This window comes from Watersipora subatra, chromosome 1 (assembly GCF_963576615.1).
Source record: "Watersipora subatra chromosome 1, tzWatSuba1.1, whole genome shotgun sequence".
NCBI lineage: Eukaryota > Metazoa > Bryozoa > Gymnolaemata > Cheilostomatida > Watersiporidae > Watersipora > Watersipora subatra.
In genome coordinates this window covers 19,435,264-19,461,201 of record NC_088708.1, presented here as the reverse complement: position 1 = coordinate 19,461,201, position 25,938 = coordinate 19,435,264, and the positions used below count along the sequence as shown (strand labels likewise).

General features: G+C 37.0%; 1 protein-coding gene across 5 annotated transcripts in view; it reads right to left on the bottom strand.

The window, feature by feature from the left end:
- Positions 1-394: 394 nt before the first annotated feature.
- Positions 395-25,938, bottom strand: part of LOC137395290 (epidermal growth factor receptor kinase substrate 8-like) — a 31,127-nt gene continuing 5,583 nt past the window's right edge. For 2 of the 5 annotated variants that reach the window (XM_068082186.1, XM_068082178.1), the window contains exons 4-24: positions 24,100-24,201; positions 19,858-19,985; positions 16,955-17,116; positions 15,323-15,384; positions 15,118-15,242; positions 13,709-13,815; positions 12,770-12,890; positions 11,441-11,461; positions 10,763-10,851; positions 10,534-10,662; positions 8,952-9,061; positions 8,669-8,846; positions 8,251-8,381; positions 8,084-8,167; positions 7,807-7,975; positions 7,066-7,228; positions 6,180-6,212; positions 5,585-5,762; positions 5,001-5,136; positions 1,600-1,684; positions 395-532 (exon numbers count right to left, since the gene is read on the bottom strand). In XM_068082186.1, coding sequence (XP_067938287.1) covers positions 474-532; positions 1,600-1,684; positions 5,001-5,136; positions 5,585-5,762; positions 6,180-6,212; positions 7,066-7,228; positions 7,807-7,975; positions 8,084-8,167; positions 8,251-8,381; positions 8,669-8,846; positions 8,952-9,061; positions 10,534-10,662; positions 10,763-10,851; positions 11,441-11,461; positions 12,770-12,890; positions 13,709-13,815; positions 15,118-15,242; positions 15,323-15,384; positions 16,955-17,116; positions 19,858-19,985; positions 24,100-24,201 — 2,372 coding nt within the window. In that variant the 3' untranslated portion in view covers positions 395-473. Of the gene's footprint in view, positions 533-1,599; positions 1,685-5,000; positions 5,137-5,584; positions 5,763-6,179; positions 6,213-7,065; positions 7,229-7,806; positions 7,976-8,083; positions 8,168-8,250; positions 8,382-8,668; positions 8,847-8,951; positions 9,062-10,533; positions 10,663-10,762; positions 10,852-11,440; positions 11,462-12,769; positions 12,891-13,708; positions 13,816-15,117; positions 15,243-15,322; positions 15,385-16,954; positions 17,117-17,437; positions 17,457-19,857; positions 19,986-24,099; positions 24,202-25,938 lie in introns of those variants that run through there. The other 3 variants (XM_068082202.1, XM_068082210.1, XM_068082194.1) reach the window with 3 other exon arrangements.

The window sequence follows — 25,938 nt, the reverse complement described above, 5'->3', positions numbered from 1 at the left end:
AGCGGGTTTTTCCAATATTATAGATGCACTTGGTGATCAGCTGAATCTGTACAGGTGTAAGAAATTGCTAATGATATATGTATTCACTCAGTCAAAAGAGAATTGCGAATGGATTATGGGCTAATACAGAAGAGTTGTAAATATTAAATTACACCAGAAAAATAGCTTTGAATCTGCGGATGAGCCGGGTTCTATTAGCGATGATCTCTGCATGCAAATTAGTTGTGATTCCATTCATTGAGCAAAATGCATTGTATAGAAAAATGAGGGCATGGGTAGTAATTGCTAGCATTGACAGGCTAATATAGATGTAGATAACTTAGAACTATAGAAATAACTTAGTCACTGACAGGCCTTCCCTTAACTCACTTAGTTGAATAGTGCATAGCAAAATTGATTATGAATATATAATATACTTGCAAAAGAATAAATGCTAGTTAGTCACAAACTTCGGTGGTTTTATTTGCTGCCTCTTAGTATTTGCGGCCTGCACTACTGCGAAGGGCACTCGCTGACGCCAGCTCATCTGAGTCTACAACAGGAACCAAGGCTGGTATGATGTATGTGTAGGTTATAGCTTGTGGTAAAGATGTAAAAAAAGAAGATTTACACGCCGTAGATTCTCGCATATGAGCCGAATTTAGAATGCAAAACAAATTTCCAAACTAAGGGGTCGGTTTATACGATCATAACTCTGATCACACTCAAATGAAATGCTAACTTAATTCCAACAACTCTAACCATGAGGCTAGTAACCTGTTACTTACTCTTGGCCTTTTTACCATACCCTGGGTTGAGGATGGTCCGAATCAGACGAGTTATTAGTATAGTTTATGACATTATTATTGCAACAAATAAGAAATCATCGTCATTAGTACTATTGCTCAATAGAGTATCATCAGAAGTTCATTGATCTACAATTGGTAAAACTTCAGTAGCTGTAATGTATCTGACACGGCTGGTCATCACGAATAAGAAATTGCCATAAAACATGAAGTATCTGCAAAGCGAAACTAAGCTCAGTGCAGACTGTAAACGTGCTTTCCATTGGCTCAACTCAAATAGATGATTGCTTTCTTTCGTGTAAGCGGAGACGCCGGATAGGCTGATTAATCAACTGCTCACTAATCAAAACCCTATTGTATAGAGCCTACAATAGCCATTCCATGCGGCTCTTCTCTGAGCAAATGCTGAGCTGACCCCTACTATGTAGCGGGTGGTACACAATGAGCTGCATGTAATTACATCCAATTCTCTTCTGCAACTTTTTTGCCAGAATAGGTTCGTACGGTGTGTTACGATTTTTAAGATCAGCTTATATGCGAATTTTTTTATAAAATTGGCCAATTTAGGACTGTTTTTAGGGTTGGCTTACATGCGAGAATCTTCGAGTTTCACAGCTGTCGCTACAGTTGAAGAACTATAAAAATACAACTGGAATCTGTGCCCGAAGTCATTATTGAGGTCAGCCCTCAGCGATAAAATCCTAAATGGTAACACTTTCACAAGGTCATTCGCTTGTGCTAATGTTTATATAGTAAACATTAGCACAAGCAAGTAAAAGAAGGCTTGCACAACAAAGAATATTCTCAAGCCCACCGTCAGATCGGTCATCCACGACGTCAGACCTCTGCTTTCGTCTCTCAAGTATCTTCCTCAGCTGTGAAGAGCCACTTTGCGTGTACTAAAAGAGAAGGAAACTCAAGTCAACCCGAGTAGTGCCAGCATCACACAAGTTGAATGCACTTAAAAGTTCAGTAGTTTGGTGTACAGTTTAGCATCAACATACAAAGTGAATACATTCTGATATTCGCTTCGTACGTTGAAACTGTTGGATGCTGGAGCAAACATTTTATGAGAATACATTTCATAATGTTCAATCCCTTCTAGAGCACAAAAAAGGATAGTTACTTGAGAAAATTACATATCGCTTTAAAACTAATATAATATATTGAACTATATAAAAACTAAACGTAAAAGCTTACATTACAAGACTAAATAGAATTATAAATAAAAAGGGGGTTTTTATTGGTTCCTTAGAGATACGAAAATGAAAGTCTAAGCTTGGCATTGCGTATGTTTGATAGTAATGAAAATACATGGTGTAACTTGATATTAGCATAGATGTAGCCTTAATTGCATAGATGTAGCTTTATTTTTCCCCTTTTAGTTATAATTTTCACCAGCATTTTGACTTTTACTTGAACAACTCTGTTTTGAGAAAATTTTAACATTGTATGTTGGTGATTAATTTTGGTAATGTTGACGACAAATATTTGCTTTAACTTAGAGGTGATACGTGGGTGTTATTCATGATTGTTTATGGTAAGCCTCATTTACAGTTGGATCAAATTGCTTTGACCTATAACTACTCGGTGTCTGTTATCTAGTCTGTTCGAGGTTATTAACAGTCAGCCCACAGTTATCAGCGGTCAGTTATCAGTGGTCAGTTAACAATTATTAGTGGTCAGTCCACAGTTATCAGTCCACAATTATCAGCTGTCAGAACAGTTATTAGCAGACAGTCCACAGTTATCAGCAGACAGTCCACAGTTATCAGATGTCAGTGAAGAGTGATCAGACAAGTTCAGGTCATATGTCCAAAAATGTTTGTGAAGATGTGACCTCCAGTTCAGGTTTAACTGTATTATGACATACACCTGAGTGCAAAATGCTTGGAAACCTGCTTATTAGAAAGATAGTTATTTTGTGTGCAAATACGTAAAATGTTAATCTATATACATGTATATATATATTTCTCAAAGTTTTTGTGTATATTCATCATTTTGATTGTTCAACTATAGCGATTAAAATCTTGGAATTGAAAATTCACAATATGCTGGATTTGAACCCACATAGAAAACCATAACAAATTTGCAATCCAATTCTCTAACCATGAGACCACGAGAGCTCTTGAGATTCATAGCGCATACTACATACGTATACATATTTTCCCGTTTTCACACAAAAATGACGTATTACAGTACTTTTCGGACTATAAACCGCCCCCTATATAAGCCGCATCTGCTTTATTTTCCAAAAACGGTAATAAAACAATACACAGGCCGCACCTTTGTATAGGCTGCAGAACTCAGGACGGTGCTTTTTAACGCGGCAGCAACTTTGCTGTTTAAAACGAAACAGTGCCTTACGGCACCGTTTCGTATTACCTGACGCTTTTTAACCTAGTGTCTAACGGAACAGTACCATTAGGCATTGTTTCGTATTTTCTTTCACCGCTAAAGGCGCACTAACCGGAGATTCTGGTTAATGCGCCCTAGCGGTGAAAGAAAAAGCCATAGAATAGCCGCACCCTTACATAAGCTGCATGACTCAAATCGTCAGAAAAAAGTAGCGGCTAATAGTCCGAAACGTACGGTAATTGAAACTCTTGCCAACTCTTTTAGCTCTATGAAACGCAATGCTTTTTGGTCCTCGCCGTACTAGGGCTAATTTGTTTTTAGCGGAACGGTATCAACAATAGAATCTCCCGAAATTAAAATTTGGCGATTTGTGTACCGATTACATGCAGTGGAACTTCGGTTCTCGACCAAGGTTTACAACTAAAGATTTTGAGATTCGTTCGTCGCGGATCTCGAACATAAATTTGGTTCTCGGCTAAATCGGAGCATGCGCATTGAAATTGGGATAGCTCGGGAAACAGCAAGAAAACATTCGTTAACAAATGGAGAAGCATTTTACAGTTCATAAATTCTTTAAAAAAAAAGGATGAACTATCTGGGACGACGTCGTCTATCGAAAAAATTTGCTAGGGAGATAACCCCTCCAATTGTTTTGGAGGAGGATTCTCCTTCAAAGATGTGAAGTAAATGTGCCATTGCTGTTTATATATTTTTTTTCCTATGGTTTTTGATGTAACTGATCTGTTGCATTTTTTGCTGTTTCATTATTAATTTCTGCAAATTTTCTGCAATTTTTGGTATTTTACCTTAACCTTTAATGTTTTTGATGGTTTAAGGGCAAAGCATACGAAGTGTTTAATTTTGTTTTCTTTTTCCATCATCGTAAATAAAAAACCTATTATTAAAATTAAACACAATCTATATTTATCCGTTTTCATTTATAGTATGCAGTATACAGTACAGTTTATGGAGTAAAATGTTGAAAAAACACTTTACCGAAGTTGTTTTCTCGCCTTGGAACAGATTAAAATTTACATAGGTACATTTAATCTAATGGAAAAAATTGTTTCGAATCTCAAACAACTCGGTTTTCGAACCTTCTAGAACGGATTATGTTCAAGAACCGAAGTTCCACTGTACGTTTCTTGCAAATTATAACCACTAAATACACTTAAGTTACTGTAGGTAACTAAAGTTACCAAGGTAAACATATCGTTTTGTTCCAAATTTTTAATATTGACAGTTAATAATTATATGAAATTGTGATGACTTTTACCAGGGAAATGTTTGCATTAGATAATTACTATGGGTTTCTATACCATTCAATACCATATTTTCGCCTTATGATGTCAACACTGAAACGAATTAAAATCATAATTGTATACCGAATAATTTTTCATTACAATCTTAGCAAAACCAACTTTATTTAGACATTGCTTGCTAATTATTTCACATTTGCATTTAAACACCTTCACAGTTTTATTTTTTATCTTAATTTATTTCAACAAAACACTTCTTTCGTGATATGAAATTTAAACGTTACAGTTGTTTGAAAAAGTTTGAAAACCTTTACAGTGGTTTTATTTTTTCTGTTAATTCATCCGAACTGTACAAAAACACTTTTATCATGATATGAAGTTTAAAAGTTGGAATAGTAAATGTTGTTATATGTTAAATAAAGATAGATTTTTGTTCAGACTTTTTTATTACCTGTACACTGCCGGGCCTTCATCTAGTCTACTATATCTTCAGGCTCGAGACTAATGTCTCCTTCACCCTGATATGTATATACATTATTATTTAAGCAATAATATATTTTAGATGACAATATCAAGGGAAATATCTGACTTATCTCACCCCGGCTGTTGTCTTCATTAGCTTTATCTGACTGACCAGCCTTGACCCCTCAGCCTGGCCAAACTCACTCATAAGGGAATCGCTGCTTAGATGGAATAATTCACTTCCATTGTAGCCAGAAAGTACATGCCGAGTTCTGAGAACATACGACACAGATTATTATTATTATAATGTAAAGATGATATGATATCAGTATAAAGCAACTAGCAAATTCAGTAGCAGACCATTAAACAGTCCAAAGTCAAGAGGTTTTACATCAAGTTAACCACAAATTGAGAAGACAAGTATTTGTAAAACAGAACAATTATAAGTAGAGCCTCATTTGCCGGTGTTCTTCCGTGTCAACAGCGTGAACGTTACAAGTTTTATTATCTTATAAAACTTATTAAATTGTTCCAGTTTCTCGCTGAACATCGGAGACAGCATGGAAGTCCTAGAGTAACCAATTACTGTAACCATTATTGTACATCAATTGTTCTATATCAAATTTAAACAGTTATAAAAAGACCAAACTAAAGACTAGTCAAACCGATAATCTATTCCTTTTAGCATACCTAATCTGTAATAAAGAGTTGTCTACTCACTGCTCAAGGAATCCTTTTTGCTTGAGCCAATCTGCTACCTCATCCGCAGAAGAGTGAGAATCGATGAAGACTTGCGGAGACATCACAGGGTTAAATCTTGAGCTAGCATTGCTGGATTCCAGGCTGATTTGTCGGAGTCGATTTTTGAGCTCTAAGTTGAATTCATCACTCCTTGTGTCTGCAGAAAGCCAGAGCTCCAGATAAGCTTACACCAACACACGCACTAGTGAATCTCAACACTGCATGATGAAAGCACAGTGAAAATATAGCATTATTCATGTGTGGCAAACGAAAAAATTCTGCCAAACACACAGCTAGCTAATGACAGCTATAGCAGAGCATTTTTCACAGGATTGTAAGCGCTATTTCAGTAGAACAGTGTCATTGAATTACAGAGTAGCCAGGTTGACGATAGTGTGATCTTGAAATGCAATTTGTACAGTGAGAAAATGTTTTGTGCATTTACAAGAAGAAGAATGCACAAGCTACGTACAATCTCCAGCAAAAGTATTAGAAAGAGCAATCACCACAGTTTCACACATGTGAAACGATCATCGAACTAGCAAGAATTAGGCAATCCAGAAAGCTGACGTACCTGAAGCATCTGCAGTCGACTTCCCTTTTTCAGCTGAAAGATTTAAGACAACAGAGAGTGATCACGGATAAGGCGTGTATAGTTGAAAGAAAAGAATAGAAATAATAGAAATATGTTAAAGTGTTCGCCTGAACTTCACCTCCAACATTTGAGGATTTTAGCTTGGGTGAAAGGACAACAACAATTAATATCACAATTATACAAGTTCTATTTCTCCCATCTAAATTAATAGCAAGCTTCAAAGATGTCAAGGTCATACATGTAGCTTTTAAGACAAAAAACATATTACACATGCACTTCAAATATGTCAAGGTCATACATGTAGCTTTTAAGACAAAAAACATATTACACATGCAACTTGTGATTTTAACACAACTACCTTGAGTTCTTGAACAAAGTTGAATCAAAATATGCCATAAATACAGTGTGATACCGCAGTCTCTGAGGAGAAACCTGATCAGCAACCATTAGACGTGGTAATCAATATAAAATATAGTTTATTGTATTAATAACGATAATCGGTGTTCAAAAAACTATATAAAGAGGAAAGCATAAATATTATACAAACAATGTGATAACAGTAGAAAACAAGTTGTCAATTGATTATGTCATATGTTCTCACTTTTAGGAAAAATTATATATTTGAGTGAAGAAACTTCAACAACACAATCACGTTTCAGTAAAAATTTCACATGCCGTGATGAGAGTATTTAAAGTAAGGGTGAGTGAAGGTTGTGCAAATAAGCAAAGAGGTTAGATATGTGCATATAGAGAGCAGAAGCTGTTGAGAAGCGTCTACATAAACACCATTCCCAGCTCACACACATATGAAGGTAAAAACTCTTCATCGACATTTATAAATTGTCAAACTAGAAATAATAGTCACCTTTGCTAGACCTTGTGGGCTTGGTAAGTTTCCAGTTACTATTGATCGCGGGTGGTGCCGGGGGCGGGGGTGGTGGTGGAGGGTCAGGCACAAGTGGAGCTGGGGCGGGTGAAGCTGAGCTTATGCTGCTTCTAGGTGAGTAAGGAGAAGGCAGACTTCCCATCTGTAAGCAATGTTAGTAACCATGCATTACCGGTTAGAGTAAAGCAGATGCTTTTTGCGCCTGTAGCGATATTAAAGTGACTTTATCCTTCAAGGTTAGCAGCGTAGCGAGTGAGTGGATAGAGGCTGTGAGGTCTACAACTGGAGTAGTCAAGATTCGAAATAGATTACACACAGAGAGCTTTCAACATTTTATCCAGTGCAAACACCATGTAGATTACGAATATATTTAATCAAGACCTTTGATATATGTTAAGATAAAGAGCGTTATTTAACTTAAAATACATTGAGTAAGCCAAAGGAAGGATGAGAGGAGCAGTTGCATGCAGCATTCCTAAAGATATAAAGGAAGTGCCCAGTTTGTGAGAATTGTGGCTATATAAGTTTAGTTGCTAGTAGCAGCACACAGATGAACACACTAAAAGTCATTCATTCTCGCAAATGTGAGTAGGAGCAATAGCATAGAAGATGGCAAGCGCATGATGTTAGTAACAACTTTACAATACATTTTATCACATTGAACGGTAAAAAGAAACTTGATTGAGACAGTCTTGTCTAGAGTTTACGCTCAGCCCTCACGTGCTCGTATTTAGTGAGTAGCGTGTAGGGTATAAAGCCCTGGTCTCCATTGATGTTGGAACATTTCCACCAATTGCGGCTATCGTCTAGAACCTCGACTATCTCGCCTTTTCTGATAGTCAACTCCTTAGCATTGTTTCCTTTTTTGTCTTGTATCGCTTCATAGACTCTGCAGCAATATGGTGAAGAAAAAAACTGTTAATGGTACAAATCATGAGATAAGCAGACATTCAAGGTCATAAGGTCACATTCAAAAGAGAATCCATACTTTACCTACCGAGCATTCCTCTGCAAAAGGGTTGTTAGATACTTTTTCTGATAGTCATCCCATGGGTTTGGTCTATCGGGAGTTGAGCCCTTCCTATGAAAGACAATTCCAATATTACACAATATAACGCAGAAACAATGACTCCAGTTGGTAATTTAGACAGTCCGTGAGCTCACCTGTTCGAAGCCGGTGCCACAGATGTGTAGAGGGGAATGTCCGAGGGTCGGCTCGCAGCACCAGACGGTGGAGTAGCAGACACTCTCCTCTCCGCTGCTCTGCTTTCACCATTCATTCCATTAGGGAGACCCTGTTAGTGCACAAAACACATAGCTTGACTATAAAGGCTTCCTGGAGATCTTAAATTAAATTTGTAGGATAAACAAGCTCTGATCAGAATAATAGAACATAGATACGTATGTATCTCCACCATCTAGCTTGCACTATCTTTATGCAGCCCGTTAGCTCAGCCGAATCAAACATTCAGACTGAATTAAACAAAACACGGAACTAATGATGAAGGTTTTGATAAAATATTTGCTGGCAACTACTTGACGCCACCTGTTTGTCATGAATGATATTATCTTAAGAACTCACAGTGTAAGATGGGTCAAGGTCATCATCATTGATATCAGCAGCCCTTCTATCAATCGCCTGTTTAGCCGCTAATTTAGCAACATCACCCAAAAACATCTCTAGCCATGATTCAGGAGGCTGATAGCCATCACTGAATGTAGGCCTGAACTCCTGGGCTTGTTTGTGGGTATATTTGTGTCTACAAGGATACAGCCACCCATCACAAGCATTATCAAGGTGTCACAAAGCAAGCGGAACAAACCGTGTAACTATGGAAAAGCAAGTTTTATACTGTGTGACTCACTTGGGAACAGTCCATGACTCTCCCAGGCTTGACCAGAACTCAAACTCCTTGCTCGTAAGACAATTCGCCAGCATCTCTACAGCCTGCCAGCTCAGAAGTGGCGTGACAACCTGTTGTTGAGACAATACAATACGCGAGTGAATTTGATCATTACTCTGTTACCTGGCTATTGCCCGCCACATGACATCATTGATTCAACCATGTCGGCAAGAAAAGGGGCTAAAAATGGACAACGTCTCATAAACGTGAAGCTGTCTTTATAGAACGGTATGATAGCGGCGGGAGTAGGAGGAGCTTCTCAAAAATGTACTCACATATGTCATATCCCTAACACTGCACCCAGTAGGAAATCAGCAATGGCATAATCTCACACCAGCATTCATTTCCTACTCCTAGTCTGAGCAGGAAATTGAAAGTGGAACATGAGAATTTTACAATCTCTGTACAGTTACAACTTTTAATTTTTTGTTGTATGTAAAAAAACAATGTTATGGTTGCTTCCTTCAGTTTTGACCATTTATATGATGAGTTCAAATACTGCTGACTGCATGTTCATGTTCCTGCAGTTGACTATATAATACTTTATATAATCTTATAAAAGTGCAAACCTGAAAAAGATTGAGCATTTTTCAGCACGATTAAAATTGCAGATTCTTCAGATGCTAACACACTGTTTTGTGACACTCAGACAAGTTTGATAAAAACAAAAAAAATCTTTAAATATTCCAAACTTTCGAACTATGGCAAAGGAAATTGTCTATCAGTACGAGCACTATTATAAAAATATTGCAGTAGTGTCCAACAATATAAGCCATAATAATGTACATAACACCCAATAGCCTTCAATTCTTTAGCAGTACACGCCCCAAAAAATTAAATTTGATAACAATACACCTACATTACTGTATATAGGTAATGTTTATTTTAACAATAAATGATAGGTCATTCGAAGGTCATGGATATCAAAAAAGCATCAGGCAAAAGACGGGAATGACATGATAATAGTATTGAATGTTTGTACTGAGCCTGGAAGATGGCTGGCTACATATAAATACAATCATTCCTGTTTATTATTGATAGAAGAGACTCTGTGCTCAAGTGTGCTGAATATATTTAAATTGTTCTAAGGGTGCTCCAATTAATCTTTACAGGATTGAATGTTAAAAGGCACACAAATTAGGAAAAGACTGGCCCCAAGATTCATTGCTAGCGAAGTTATTGCCATCTCTGGCAGCTTTAAATAATAAATGTAGTTTTTCCCACAGGTCAAACTTAAAATCAACTCTCAATATTATCAATAATGTCGACCAGCTAATGAAAGTCTCTGGCTGCCTCGACTGCAGTTGCCTCTGGTAAGTTAACTTATGCGAAAGAATGACATCCATTAGTGTTGGCACTCAGGTTATGTAGTGAAATATGACAAGTTACTATGCGGTTTATGATAGTATATATACACAGTACTTTCAACAATATTCCCGTTTATGAAACACTAGCTAGCTTATGATTAATAACATCCTGATTATCGTCACAAGATTGTTTGGCCCGCTTCACCGAGATAATTGTTATAGGGTACACCACTAACCTTGCCCACAAGATCTCGGATATCGAACCTCGGATCATTGCTCGCCTCCACCAGCAGACTGAGAGGTGTAAACAGGAAATGAACAAGTTCAGTCGAGTTGGGGTTATGAAGATATAACCTCAGTCTAGTCTGCAAACATGAGAAGTTCAGAGGTGAAGGAAAGGGTGAGGAGTGAATAGGGACTGAATAATCAGTGTTCAAGTGAGATAGGGCACCTATCATTACCTACCAACAAATTGAAGGACAGTTTTACTTTCTGAAAGCATTCCACAAACTCTGCCGGGGCTGGAGTTTTTGATCTCATCGTCAACATACCATCTGCAACAATGCCACAACATCTTACAAGTTGACAAGACCAACGCTTGAATATAAGGCTGGTATACACTAAGCAGATGAGTACAACCAACAACACCAACCCATGAGAAGAATGACACGTTATACACTGCAAAAGAATTCTGGGAAGTTATTAAAGAAGTCTGATGTATAGCGATGGGTGTGAATGGTGAATAATGGATGGGATGAATTCTGATGAATAACAACACAAAATGCAACTAGGTTATGTATGAAACACAGCCATGCCATGCATGCAATACGAGTACATAGGTTCCATGTGACAAACAATCATGCCATGCATGCAATACGAGTACGTAGGTTCCATGTGACAAACAATCATGCCACGCATGCAATACGACTACATAGGATATATGTGTAGTGGCACTGTACCATGAATTGCAAAGCATCCATAACATACAGCACGATTATGCCATACAAGCAATACAAGCATGACACACACGAATTGCAGCTGCATCAGGCATACAGTAGCACCATGCTGGACTTTCAATACAGTTAGTAAGGGCAAAGAGGGGAGCAAAGCCATCGCATCTTCACATAATTACAGTTCATTTACCAGTGTTGTGTTTATGTTTCCCTAAAAACATAGATTCGCGAGCTAAAACCACTTAAACCTTCGCCAATGTGAAGTTCTGATAAACAAACAGTATATAGAAGCGAGTGAGAATCGAAGCCTCACGAGACACAAAGACAAAACACATTAACCAATGAGTAGCATGGATACCTGTTGAGACTGTTGAGACTGTTGAGACTGCACATGTAGACCCTACTTAACTACTAAACGATGTGTTACAATGATAAACGGATCAATCGATGAAAGTCAGCCTCAGACATGTGAAGGCCTTGACCTCCTTCATTACTGTAACATGAGTGTAGTCAGCTAAGCATTGTCTACTATAGATCATCAGCGTATTGTGTTGCCAACAGCATTTGCAAAACCGCTTGAGTCGTTTTAGCATTGCTTAAGGAGAAAAACACTACAGGTTAACAATGAAAATCAACCAAGTACAAAAATATTTGGTGTCCATGAAATGAATCGAACAAGAAAAACATTTCCATTTTGTATGTAATTTTTATTAACTAAAAAGTTAACTGAAATGTTTTATGGACAGTTCAGATTCACATTAATGACCTTTCCATACTTGTTATACTTGAGAATGTCTTTAGCCATATATAAATAGTTATTTGTTTGAAGACCTATCGTTGTCACTCTAAAATAAACCTTAAATAATATTAGCTTTTACTCTTTATATAAAATGCTGTTCAAACCATGTTGTTCATATAAACCAATATGACTGGTCCCTTACGATTCATAGTCAATCGCACAAAAAGTAAGACAACTTCTCAGTCCCAAAGTATTTAGATACTCTTAAAAGCCTATCACATGCCCACCATGACAGTCTTACAATGGCCCATTGAAATGGTTAAACACAGAACTATTTCACAAATGAATACCAACAGCCGCCATTCTACAAAGCTTTTTAGAAATGTGCTTAATTATTAAAAACTAATCATTTTACCACCATCAATAGAACTGTCTCGATCATGGAAAAAATAATTTACAAAAAATCATCCAAGTTAAAAAAATGGTGCTCACAAATATGTATCTCACATCGACGCTAATCTAACCAGTATTACACGTAAAAATGCACCCTATATTTAGCATGAGATCCTAAAACGAAATGATAAAACAAACATGATTACAAAAAAGGTAACAAAAGAATGTTTACCATAACCCAAACTGTCACCCCTTGCTATACCTTAGATACTGCTACAATAACCATGCAGTGCATGCCCAGTACTAGATAATAGCTGTTTATGTTCCATGCTCCCACCTTACAAATAATAAAGTCTTGCCGTAAACAAAGCAATAGCGCTTCCCTACCTCCAAACTTCCTGCTCTTGGAATGTTTTTTCCGGCTACTCAGTTCCTGAAAGGCTTTTGCCGAGTGCTTTAAACGCAGGACAAATCTCTCTACGTCATCAAAGCACCTGTTTAGCAATGCCTGAGAGAAAAAAAAATACTTTATAACATTTTCAAAACTGTCATTGTAGCATGCATAAACAAAAATAAAGATTGAATATACGGGTTTAGTAAAATACGTACATTTGTATTCACTAGTAGAAGAAAACCGTGATTGTTGTAATGTGCAATGTTTAAAGGAGCCTATGGAACCAAGTCAAACAGGTTTTGAAATACTCGACTATAACATAGTCTTTCACAAAGTTACACCTTATACGGAAATGCAAAGGCCTGCATGACTAAAGATACATTCTACATAAGGGTAGCCAACTTGTCGGTGGCTCTATAAAACATTCAGAAAACTAAAATGTGACAGTGGAACTTAGTAGGCTATGCTATATTATTATCTAGTTGGCAAAACTTCTCCATTGCAAATTATTTAAAAATTTTCTGCTTTTGGAAACTATGGAGTTGTCCACCCTTAATAACAATGTCACAACCTGATGATAATCATCATGAAAAACTACCATTCTACTGTTGCTGCTCTTTGACAGCATTTACTCATTCTATAGAAACGCAAGTTTTAGTTTATTTGATAACCTGTAACTTATAATTTGTATTTCTCTTACTTGGTATGAACTTCATCAGACAAATCCTTAACTGTTTTTTGAAAAAAAAACTTTATTTAGTGGTTTGTAATTCCCTCGACATTGTAATTGTAAGTTCAAATTAGCAAGCCTGTGCCCTTCAAGATTCTCTGTTTGCACTAGCAATGTGGACGATATTACAGGCAACCAGTGATAAAAAATTGACCCTCCAATGGGCTAGCCAGAACAAATGTACTATGTAGTCTATACTCACCACACCCAACTGCACATCTTCTTCATTGTCCCCCTCCGCTTCCAAAGTTCGTTTGCTCACGGGAATCTGCTCCTTAGATTTACCAACAGGTGAGCGTTCACCGGAATCTTTAAATATAATGAATGACTTGCATATGGATGGCAAGAAAGTAGTCATCATATGTGTGTGGTACAAACTTGCTGTTTGTGCCACGCAATTGGACAATCCAGCATCCGCAGAAGATCTATAGCTCTGAACTATGTGGTTATATAAAAATGGGAGAAGAAGATGGCATTAGATAGGATAGGGCTGATAATATCGCTTCTTAAAGTCTTTATGAATGATAGGCGCACACGGATAAGAGGAGTATTTAGTGAATACTGCAGTAACCACCTCCTTAGTTGTAACAGCAAAAACTCACAATCACTTTAGTTCCTGACAGGCGCCTGGAGCAACCATGACACTCACAGTATGTTTCTATGATGGGCATGATGCAGATTTGGAGTTGCGCACACATTGCATTGCTGTGAAATAAAGTGTTGCAATTGACATTCGCATGAAGCGGATTAACACCGGAGTTTTCTTGAAGGTGGACTTGCAACAAAATTCACATTACAGTTATTTGGTACCAAAAGATTCACCATGTCTTACTCTGTTGTGTTGCAGGTGCCAAATATGTGGAAATGTGATAACAAGCTCTTGAAAGCTCAAAAACGAACAATTAATCGCAACCACCACGAAACCGCTATAGATTGCAATTAACTGTTCGTTTTTGAGCTTTTAAGAGCTTGTAATCACATTTCCACATATTTGGCACCTACAACACAGCAGAGTAAGACATGGTGAATCTTTTGATACCAAATAACGGTAAAGTGAATTTTGTTGCAAGTAAACCTTTAAAAAAGGCAAGGAGTTCTACACCGATGGTCAATAATTAGCGACACAGTCTTGTCACTTTAGCGGCATTTGAAATATTAGATCACTCGGAATCCTCAAATCGAAATAAAACGACTCAAGTGTGAAAGTGTTTAAAATGGAATAGCTTGCACGGCAGTTTCTTCATTAGCAAATGTTGTTTCTGTCATTCACACGCATGAAACATTCGATACAAATTTGCGACTAGCATAACTCGCTTGACTCGCGGATTTTGGCTGCATCCATGTTGTGAATTACTTGCAAATTGGCTGCTCATCGTGCATGTCATGGAAACATAGTGACAGCGCATCAAGTAAATTGACACACAACAGCAAATATCATATAGCTCCTGTTTGATGTTTAGGATTGGCAAGATATCACTCTGTAACACGTTATGGGGAGGTGCGGCAGTGTCTTGCTGCGCAGAAAAGGAGCCAAAGACAGTAGAAAAGAAGGAGTTAGAGATAAAGTTGTGCCGAAGGGTGCCATAGAAAATATGAAAGAAGTGCCACTACCTTGGTGTCCTGTAAGCTCAAATTTGTTAATAGCATCTTTAACACTCAGGGGTTCAGAAGTGTTACCATTACCATGTGTGTTGACAGCGGAGGGACCGGCTGTTGGCTGCTGACTATGCGAGGATCTGCAATAAAGAAAGGGAGTGGCGAGAGATCAGCAATGCTGTATAAGCAATAGCTTGCAAGAATATGAAGCGTGACTCACCTTTGGGGTTTGGAGTTATGGGCAGCTATTGCCTCAGCGATGTCATCAGCCAGTTCGCTGGCCTGTAATGCAAAATGTATAGAGCTGAGGCAGGCAACAAGTCAGTGAATATTTTATTTAGACAAGGACACTTGATTGCATAATTGAAGATGCGTCATAAAACAGTAAAACTCACTGATAAGCAAGCTCACTGAGTGATGCAAAACTAACAGCTAGCTAGTCTGATAAAGAGACTGGGCAACAGCGCTCATCAGCCACTGCTTATGACCAACACTAACTTGACCCTCTAAAAGATTCATCTTGCCAACAGGTAAAAACTACAACAACTGTCAGTTAGCCTATGACTTCGTGTAACTGGTTGCAAAATGCCTCATTACATAAGCCTTGAAAAACATGAATTAGTAACTGCAACGACCTTGCCAGAGCTGTGTCATGATTAGTTGTACAAGTTAGAGAATTTTAGAAATATCTGCATTTTTTGTGGGGTCTTACTTTTATCGTTGATAAAAACAATTATGACGTTTTCAATTGCCATGTTTTTGCTTTAAGTCAACCTAACTAATTTGTAAAAGTACCCTTTTGGATTATTATTTCAGGAATGGGTTTCTCTCATAAGCAATATTTTCTAAAAAAGCACCGACTCGAAATACAGAAGCCTATCCAGGTACAAATTTGATTGTTCACTGAAGTTAATAGCTCTATTGTTCAAATAGGAGCAAGAGTAATTTGACTCGATCAGACCCTGCTAGATAGTAGATTACGAGCAATACAAAATTTCAGTTTACTATTACATATTACAGAATTTGTTGGTGCAGCAGACCAACACACTATTACCATGATCACTAGTGGATTCTTAGAAGATATTTCAAGTTTCAGATTTGCTTAAAAATAAACTGGCCAATACCAATCTAGATACTAACTTCCATATTGATATCGGTACTTATTCCAATATCGATGCTGGGATTGAAGCATTTTAAATATTTTTTCGACAATCATCAATCTTTGAGAGTGCAACACAAAAACTGCATCGATCTAATCATTATTGCTATTTGCTGTCACCGCGCCGATACACTTGCTCATCTAACATATGGATAATATTTTTTACTGAGAGAATCGCCAGATTTTGAAACCTATTAGGATTGACTGAAATATACTTTAATGTGTAATTTTACAAAAAAGCTCTTTATTTTTACAATCCCCACAATTTAATCTATCATAAACTGTACAATATAATGAATACTAATTCAAAAATGAAATAAAAATAAATGTTTTGTTGGTCGTTGAGGTTGTGATAGTATTTGCATTCAGACGTATCATTCAGTTTTATTGTTGTTCTCTGTATAAATATGAATTACTAATTACAACAATCTGATTTGTCATAGTATGAAACGGTTTAGCACATGAGCTAAAGATAGTGTATTGCAGGAAAGTGTACAACTGAGACTTGAAAAAAAAGAAGCCTCGAATGAGTGCTTTGCACGCAACATATTAAGCCTTATCTCAAGGGTTTTTCATATCTGCTAAAATATCTAACGGTTCCAAATCAGTCCACACATAAAGTATAGTGGTCACACAGCAACATCGCAGAGGCAGCCAGTCATTCTAGACAGCAGCTAGATGCATAGCGATTACCTCACGACCAACTACTTGGAATATGTGCATGTCAGAGAGAGAATGCTTGTTCTTGGGCTCATCCACCACAGTAAACAGCGCTATGTTATTGAACATCCCTGTCTTGTCCTTGACAGCGACTGGCTCCCGGACACACTCGAGAGGGAATAACTCCATAGCATTCTAAAACAAAGTAGTGCGGTCGACTATAACACTAATGAGAAGAGCGTGCATGCCCTGACCCAGCTTGTTAGTGAGAGCCGAGTACAGTAATAAGTTCATAGCGATATGTACAACAATAATAAGCATTATCAAGGCTGCTAGATAGTCAATGAGCAACTCCTGGGATCCGACCACCAGATGCGGTTGAACAACACCCATGCCTACCACCGGAATAAGGACTGTTCAACCATATATTTTCACACTTTAGAACACCTGAGCTTTATTTATGTATATCTCATAGTGACATCAGCAGCGACCTCCACTCCCACTTACCTGACTTACCTTCTACTAATACTGCACACTGCAACACAATTTAGTTAGGTACATCACTAGTTGCAACTGTTTTACTGACTAGTTTTCTAAATGCAATAATGCATAAGGACACTTTACATATAAGCTGCATTTTACCTCCTGTAGAGGCACTAGTCATTTTGTAATCAGTTATTTTATACTCGGAAAAGAGAAGCCTTAAGGTTTGATTGACAAATTCTTCAGGGTAACGTAGACACCCCTTCTCACAAGCATGAGTATGGTTAACGAGTACATTGCTAGCAGTGCAAAAGATGGCCTGATATCAGTGACTGCTGATAACAGTAATCAGCACTAAAGATGGTGTGCTGTCACAACTATCTTTTAGGGAAACGGTAACAAGCTGCGGTGCCTTCGAGATGAAAAAGAATCTGCTAATTGAATGTTGACTTTTAAATTACTACTTATGTGTCCACATAGAACCTTGTAGTTAAACCATATTAAAACGTGTATTAATTACAAACAATCAATTATAATATGCATTAAGTTACCAGCTGAATATGAATTATAAGTAATTTCACATGTAGTTTCACAAGTTTGTCTCTGTATATACATGTAGTTTCACAAGTTTGACTCTGTGTATATACATGTAGTTTCACAAGTTTGACTCTGTGTATATACATGTAGTTTCGCAAGTTTGTCTCTGTGTATATACATGTAGTTTCACAGGTTTGTCTCTGTAGATATACATGTAGTTTCACAAGTTTGTCTCTGTGTATATACATGTAGTTTCACAAGTTTGTCTCTGTAGATATACATGTAGTTTCACAAGTTTGTCTCTGTGTATATACATGTAGTTTCACAAGTTTGTCTCTGTAGATATACATGTAGTTTCACAAGTTTGTCTCTGTGTATATACATGTAGTTTCACAAGTTTGTCTCTGTAGATATACATGTAGTTTCACAAGTTTGTCTCTGTGTATATACATGTAGTTTCACAAGTTTGTCTCTGTAGATATACATGTAGTTTCACAAGTTTGTCTCTGTGTATATACATGTAGTTTCACAAGTTTGTCTCTGTAGATATACATGTAGTTTCACAAGTTTGTCTCTGTGTATATACATGTAGTTTCACAAGTTTGTCTCTGTAGATATACATGTAGTTTCACAAGTTTGTCTCTGTGTATATACATGTAGTTTCACAAGTTTGTCTCTGTAGATATACATGTAGTTTCACAAGTTTGTCTCTGTGTATATACATGTAGTTTCACAAGTTTGTCTCTGTGTATATACATGTAGTTTCACAAGTTTGTCTCTGTGTATATACATGTAGTTTCACAAGTTTGTCTCTGTGTATATACATGTAATTTCACAAGTTTGACTCTGTGTATATACATGTAGTTTCACAAGTTTGTCTCTGTAGATATACATGTAGTTTCACAAGTGTGGGAATTGGAGATTAGTGGGTGATAACCTTTTGAGCTTGAAGATGAAGTAATAATAAAAAGATAAATTATCAAATTCATCTATGTGAAATACTCTCCAAGCGACTTGTATTGGACAAGGAAATCTCGAAGATGTTTGTTTTATAGCAGGTGTTTACTCAAAACAAAGTCAGGATGTGAGGCGAACATTCAATGTTGTTGTTGGCAAAAACATTTATTTTATACAGAAATACTAATTAGCACCTTCAGTTGCTGTAACAGCGTGTAGAAGGTCAACTGTACATATATATTTATACCAAATGCTGCACTGAGAATGACTGGTTAGTAGTGAACAATCTTTATACTTATAATTTATAAGCTGTGTTTTCAAATATTGAGTTATACACGAGATACTCAGAGTTCTTACTATGTAAAAGTAAAACTACCACCAGCTATTGGCAACTCCTACTACTAAACTGGAACTAACCGAGGTATCGGCAACTCCTACCACTAAACTGAAACTAACCGAGGTATCGGCAACTCCTACTACTAAACTGAAACTAACCGAGGTATCAGCAACTCCTACCACAAAACTGAAACTAACAGAGGTATCTGAAGCTAAAATAAAACTAGTTCTACATTACGAACAAGTAAAAAAAGTTTGTGCCTCTGAAATACCGATTTAGTTTTCTACTAAGTTTCATCCAGGTTAAAAACTGTAAATTGCCTAAACTGGGTTCAGTAGGAAACACTTCACCGTAAAACTAAATCCATCAAGGGGTTACCCTACACTGCCATGTCTCTGGAATCAAGCTAAATCTCCATGCTCGCAGTTCTTAGCGATACCACCATCTATGGTATGTAAACACATCACCAGGCAATTCTGCCTCGACAGAAACAAGCATAAAAAACAAGAGAGTTTCACAAAGAATAAGGTGATAATAAGTGAGACTAGCATCTAGCATCGGTCTTAACACTATCTGATTAGAAGGCCTGTGGGTAGCAACCGAAGATCAGAGTAATACTAACCCCTGATTGGCCGTCTACTATCTGAACTGATGAAGAGTCTACTGTCAGCAGACATCTCATTGTAAATATTCCAGTCTTCTTCTCCATCCTTGACAATTGTCGCATTCCATCCTGGTGAGTCAGCACTCCTAAAGTCACACCCATAACATCAAATCATGTACAGTAGACGCTCCTATAACGTGTACGTCCTATGAACAAAATTCTATATAGATATTCATTATTATGTAAAGCTTTTGCTTCGTACTACATAAAAAACATCATATGATTTTGTCAAGTCATGGAAGTTCTCAAATTCGATTTGAATAAGGAGAATCTCGTAGTTAGCCTCGATATTCCACTTTCTCTCCTACCACACTTGTGAGAGGAAATGGCATATATTTCTATTATATACATAAATACCCTGAAAGTCTAGTTCGACGTGAGATATCCCCAGCTGTGTCAATAAAGCACAGAGAATAAGTAGTCGCGTAACTATTCAGGAATACTTATTTTTTAATTTTTCTTTGCAGAATAGAGCTCTAATATTTAGGTAACGTTTGCAACTTGTTAAGCTTTGATGCAAGCTTTTAAGCAAATTTTTACAAAAATTAAGATTTGGCAAACACATAGCAACAACTATAACTCTACAAGGAAGTCATCACCCTACTGCAACAACAAGCTGCCAAACAACACAATAATAAAATTGTGCACCCTTGATCTTTGAATTAGGCAAAATTATCGCTTTGAACCTCGCGTTCATATAGCCGATAAGAATAGCAGAAAAAAGTTACCATTAGAAAATGGTCGGCACAGGATTTGACCAAAATCTAATAGCAGATTATAAGCCAGAGAACACGCAACTTCTATACGCACACCAACACAAGTGTAGGCTTGAAGATGCAAAGGTTTAATAATATAATGAGTGATAGAAATACATGACATAATTTCCTTTAACTTACACTAGATATAGTTTAAATTACATGAGTTTTACGTTTTACTATTAATATCTATGACCTCTATATTATAACATAGAAAATAGTACAACTGCAAGAAATTTTTAATGTAGTATGCAAAAAATCACTTCATGCATCGAGACAAACATTTGCTCAATGTTATGCTGCATGTCAAAAATTTGAATGCAGATGTGATCGCAAGTCAAGGTTTGACTGTAGTTTTATATAATCCATTTGTGTAATGGAGTGTAATTGTCTGAAACAAGCATTATTAGATTGTTAGGCTGTGCAATGAATTAAACAAAACACAACAGATTCTTATAGAAATATTTGTTTCAACATACAACAGTTTTGACACACAAAGTAATTTGATATCAAAACGAATTAACTTCGTATACAGAGCTTTGAATGTACTAACAAATTGATTCAGGTCAAAAGTGGCAGAATAGGAAATGTAACAAATGTAACAACGGCTACAATAACTTACACGCACCATGACTATATGATGGCTAGTCGATGCTGACAGCAAAAATGTGATAGGGATAGACTAGGCCAGCTTCCCTTGCCATGTTGTGTATTTTTATAACTTACAAACCATTCAAACATTACTGAAGGAAGTGGCAGACAATTTCATTATTGGCAGTTAAGATTTAACGGATGGCGTGGGGTAACATGAGTAAACAAGCACTGCGCCTCCCCTGCCAACTCGAGAAAAGGGTAACCACACACATATGGCACATTCCTGAATAGAAAATTAGCTTTTAACTAAATATGAAGGAAGGCTTACACATGTATACTACATGATAAGTGCACCGAAATGAACTTTTATAGCGCTTGGCAAGGAGGCTCACTTTAAGAATAACAAGATAGCCTAATATCCTAACTGAATTTAAGGGTCGATAAGCTGCATACCACCTCCAATCGATACCCAACCAATAGGTCCGCCAGAAGTGTGTACAAAATACACACAACTATTTATAGTTCATTTTGTGTTTATTAGAGTCAAGTTATAGCTAAAGTTATAGAATTTTGGACATGATTTCTCTGTTGGAATATAGTTTATAGGCAAAGACTGGTCCACACGATATCGCTGTATCTCGGTGTTGATGCAACAATACTTCGGTGATCGTCGATGATAACAATGTTCACATTATCATAAACCTATCCCGTTTGCATCAGGAAATACTCTGTGACATAGTGTTGCCGATTCCCCTTTAAATTTTTGCAAAGAAACCTCTTTGTTTTTGCGTGCTGACGTTTTTCCGATGTGTCCGCGTTGCTTCGGCGATACTATCGGTTCACATAATCGAGGATGAACGCCGATAGGAAAACGCTGATAAGCCCCGATATAGTGTGAACCAGCCTTAAGTTACAGTAATACAAGTGATACACATATTGGAAGCTAACACTATCATATAACAAGTGCTGGAGCATATAGCAAATCCTTTGAGTGCGACCACGTATCATGGGCTGTCAATTCCTCTACTAGCATTATAGAGAGCATGGTATCTACTAACGTTATAGGGAGCATGGTATGACAATATGACGCTGGGCAATGAACTCGATACAATGAGTCCAATACCTGGAGACGTATTGCAGAGGAAGCACTGCTGTAGTCTATCTAGATACAATAGATTTGACAAGGATATAGCATGTCATAACCTCCCCGATCGAATTACTTCATCTGCAACCTCTGGTGACAGTTACCGGTGCCTTAAAGAGATTGCATCACAGGCACAGTGCTCAATCTATCTACCTGCGCTCAATCTATCTACTTGCGCTTGACACAAACCAGCCTTCGATAGCTAATTGCTGCTCTATTACCGCAGCAGCAAAAGAAGGATGTATGTAGAGCACTGAGGAGGCCCACACATAATATTAGCCGTAAGTAAATGAGTAAGTTTGCGTGTGACTTCCCTGCACAAGTAGGAGCTGTGCCTGAGTAGATAGGAGAGAGTGTCATAAGCAAGTTGCCAGTGAATGAAGAAGCCAAACTACTCAAATAAGCCCTCAGCAAATGCAACAACTCGTAAAACATACGAACACCTGGTAAGATAACGATAGTTAAGTAATGGAAAGAAAAAAGTGTTGGGATGCAGGATGTGCCGACATTATTAGGGTAATGCTTTATTCCGATAACACAAATTGTTGTTCCTTTAATCTTCTGTATTTTCTAGAATTTAAAAAAAAACTTTTTTGTGTAGCAGTGAAAATAGAAGCTTCCAAGCTATTAAAAAACTTCTTTAGTGCACAATTCTATAAAGATGAGTGATGTGATGCAATTTATGTCATTTTATGTAAAGCATTCATTGTATATATATACGTACATGTCATTCTTCCTATATACAGCCGCTCCCCAACTTACAAACGAGATACATGTACGTTCCGAATGGCCATTCATTAAGTGAATTTGTTCGTAAGTCGTCTAAGTTTGTTATTTTGTACAGAACATATGTTTAAGGATTATATAAGTACATGTATGTTGAAGGCTTGTATAAATATCCTATATCGGCATGTGCTGTTTTTAAAAAACACTTCTTCAGAAAGGTTTTTCCATCTGTTCGAAAACTTTCCTTCTTTTTTTGCTAATAATCGTGGATTGCATCGACACTGCCCCTCTACATGGTCTGTCTGTTTGTAAATCGTACCAACAGTAAAACGATTCATGTTATATGCAGTGTGCATGCGCCCTATCTTTTTACTCATCATCTATTTACCAACATCAAGCTTTTTTATCATTGTCACTTTCATTTTAAATAAAACGATTTGCTTCTTTTTACATTTCCACTATCACTAGAAACCTTCCACTTTTCACCAGCTATATTGAATAATAGATGTAAATACTTTAAATGGATACAATACTAAATCTAACTTACAGTGTCTCTGTACGAACATTGTACCTACCGGTTTTTTTTCACTAACAATTTTTGACATACGCACAACGCTATTCATATCTACCGTTGTTCATAGCACAAATGTTTGTAAGTAGGGTAGCATCTGTATACCATTGCACCAATACTCGACTTGAATGTGAATAATCTATTTTCAAAGTTGTGCAAATAGAAAAAGTTTACAGGAAAGAAATCTTGGTAATTCAAATGAAAGATTTCTTATTATTTGATTCTTTGCTGTTTGAGTATGTCTGCCTGTCAGCAAAAACCACTATAATAAACAAGCGCAGACAGAAAGAGAAAAGAAACTAAGCAGAAAAGGTTGCACGAAGGAATCATGTTTAAAACCGAACACAAAAATCCATTAATAATATTCTACTCATATGCAAGACATCAAATGGTCAGCAAGTGAGCCTTACCGTGTTCAGCTCCTATAGACCAGGACACCAAGTGATCAACTGAATAGACATGAGCTCCACTCGAACCATTACCGGAGTCCTGTCCGGCTAGCCCATTCTCTCCTGCAATAGCAACATTTTGCTAAAAACCTGCTTGCGCATACTTCCTTTAGATACATTAAAAAACTCATGGCAATTTTTAGACGTACATGAATGGTTGCCGCTTCAGTAACATACACAAGGAATGCGATATGTCAGAATCTTCGACAACACAAGATACAAATTACAAGATCTGCATTAATAAAAGCTCAACATTACGCAGAACATTTGCCTCATAGGAAGCCTAACATGAAGGTTGATGCACATATGATAATAGCTCACTACTATGTAGGCCTACCAAGAATAACAATAAAACTATCTATTATGGCTGGGCGATTCTACTGGAAGCACTGTTTAATCAGCCTCACTGACACTATAGAGAATCATATATGTACCATATATTGAATTTATAGACCTTAAACAAAAAAATCCTTTGTGGCAATGTTGGAATTAATGACCACCTCTGACTGAATTGAAACGAGTCCGACAAAATCAACTTTTGAAAAAGTAGCGAGAGGTTTTAGCGATATCCTTGCTTTGATGGAATCTATGCTGTACCTTTATTATTTATTTATGAATGGCATGACACCTCGCACAGACAGCACACAGGTTAATAAAACGAGTAAGGTATGCATGCATAAGCCATGGTGAGACACTGAAATTTGACATCCATAACAGGGAGTCTTGACTGTAAGACAAAACGGCCGTAGGTTGGAATCCTTTATTATGTTGTTTATCATTATTATTTTATCCCTTGTTATTGTTTTGACACGTGATGTTATCGCACGAAATGAAAGGCCAATAAAAGGCTCAATATAAAATGTTTCATAGCACTAGTTCATGACAAACACTTCGGAATCTACCGGAAAGCCCGTATCAAATATAGATGCTCCGCTATTTTACAGTTTCGTTTTAGCTTGGTCTAATCATCTTGTCATAATCTGATCATGTGTCCCATATTTTGTGCAAAATGGTGCAAACAATTTCTGCAGCATTTTTCAACCATCACAAGTGACCAACAGGCTCCTTATGTTTATCAGAGTAGCCTGTCAGAAAAATCTTATGTTTTTTGATATGCACCCCCTCGAGCTAAGGTTGAAAAATTAAACTGATTTTTAGGCTATGCTTTGAGATATCAGTGCTCAAAGTGACATCATTACAATAATAATGAAATAGACGCATAAGGACAATAGACATGGTTTCATTGAATGTGTGAAGTTTATTTGTGAAAATATTTTGACGAATGAGGTTGCATGAAAGTGTAAAAAAAGCACATCGTGTTCAACTACATCCCGTTTGAGCCGTTTTGAGTGGGATTCCAACCTACAGCCTTTTTTTAAACTGTTCGTTTTCGAGCTTTTATGAACTTGTAATCACATTTACACATATTTTGAAACTGCAACACAGCAGACTAAGACACAGTGAATCTTTTGATACCAAATAACTGTAATGTAAATTTTGTTGCAAGTCAACCTTTAAGGAATGGCTGCTTAGCTAAAGAGCTTCTCACATTGTCAATTCTGGTAGGAAGAAGCAGCCAAGGAGTACAAGCTTACAACAAGTCATGCTCAACTCAGCACAACTGAAGCTTGCATTTGATTGGACAACTTATTATTAATGATTCCAATATTAATTTAGCCTCTTCAAAAATTATTGATTCAACCACACGACCCATAAGACAGAAAACAGCTAAAATGATGGTAATTTTCATGGCAATTCAGACTACTTGGGGCAGATCCTTATTAATTTTAGTTGATTTGG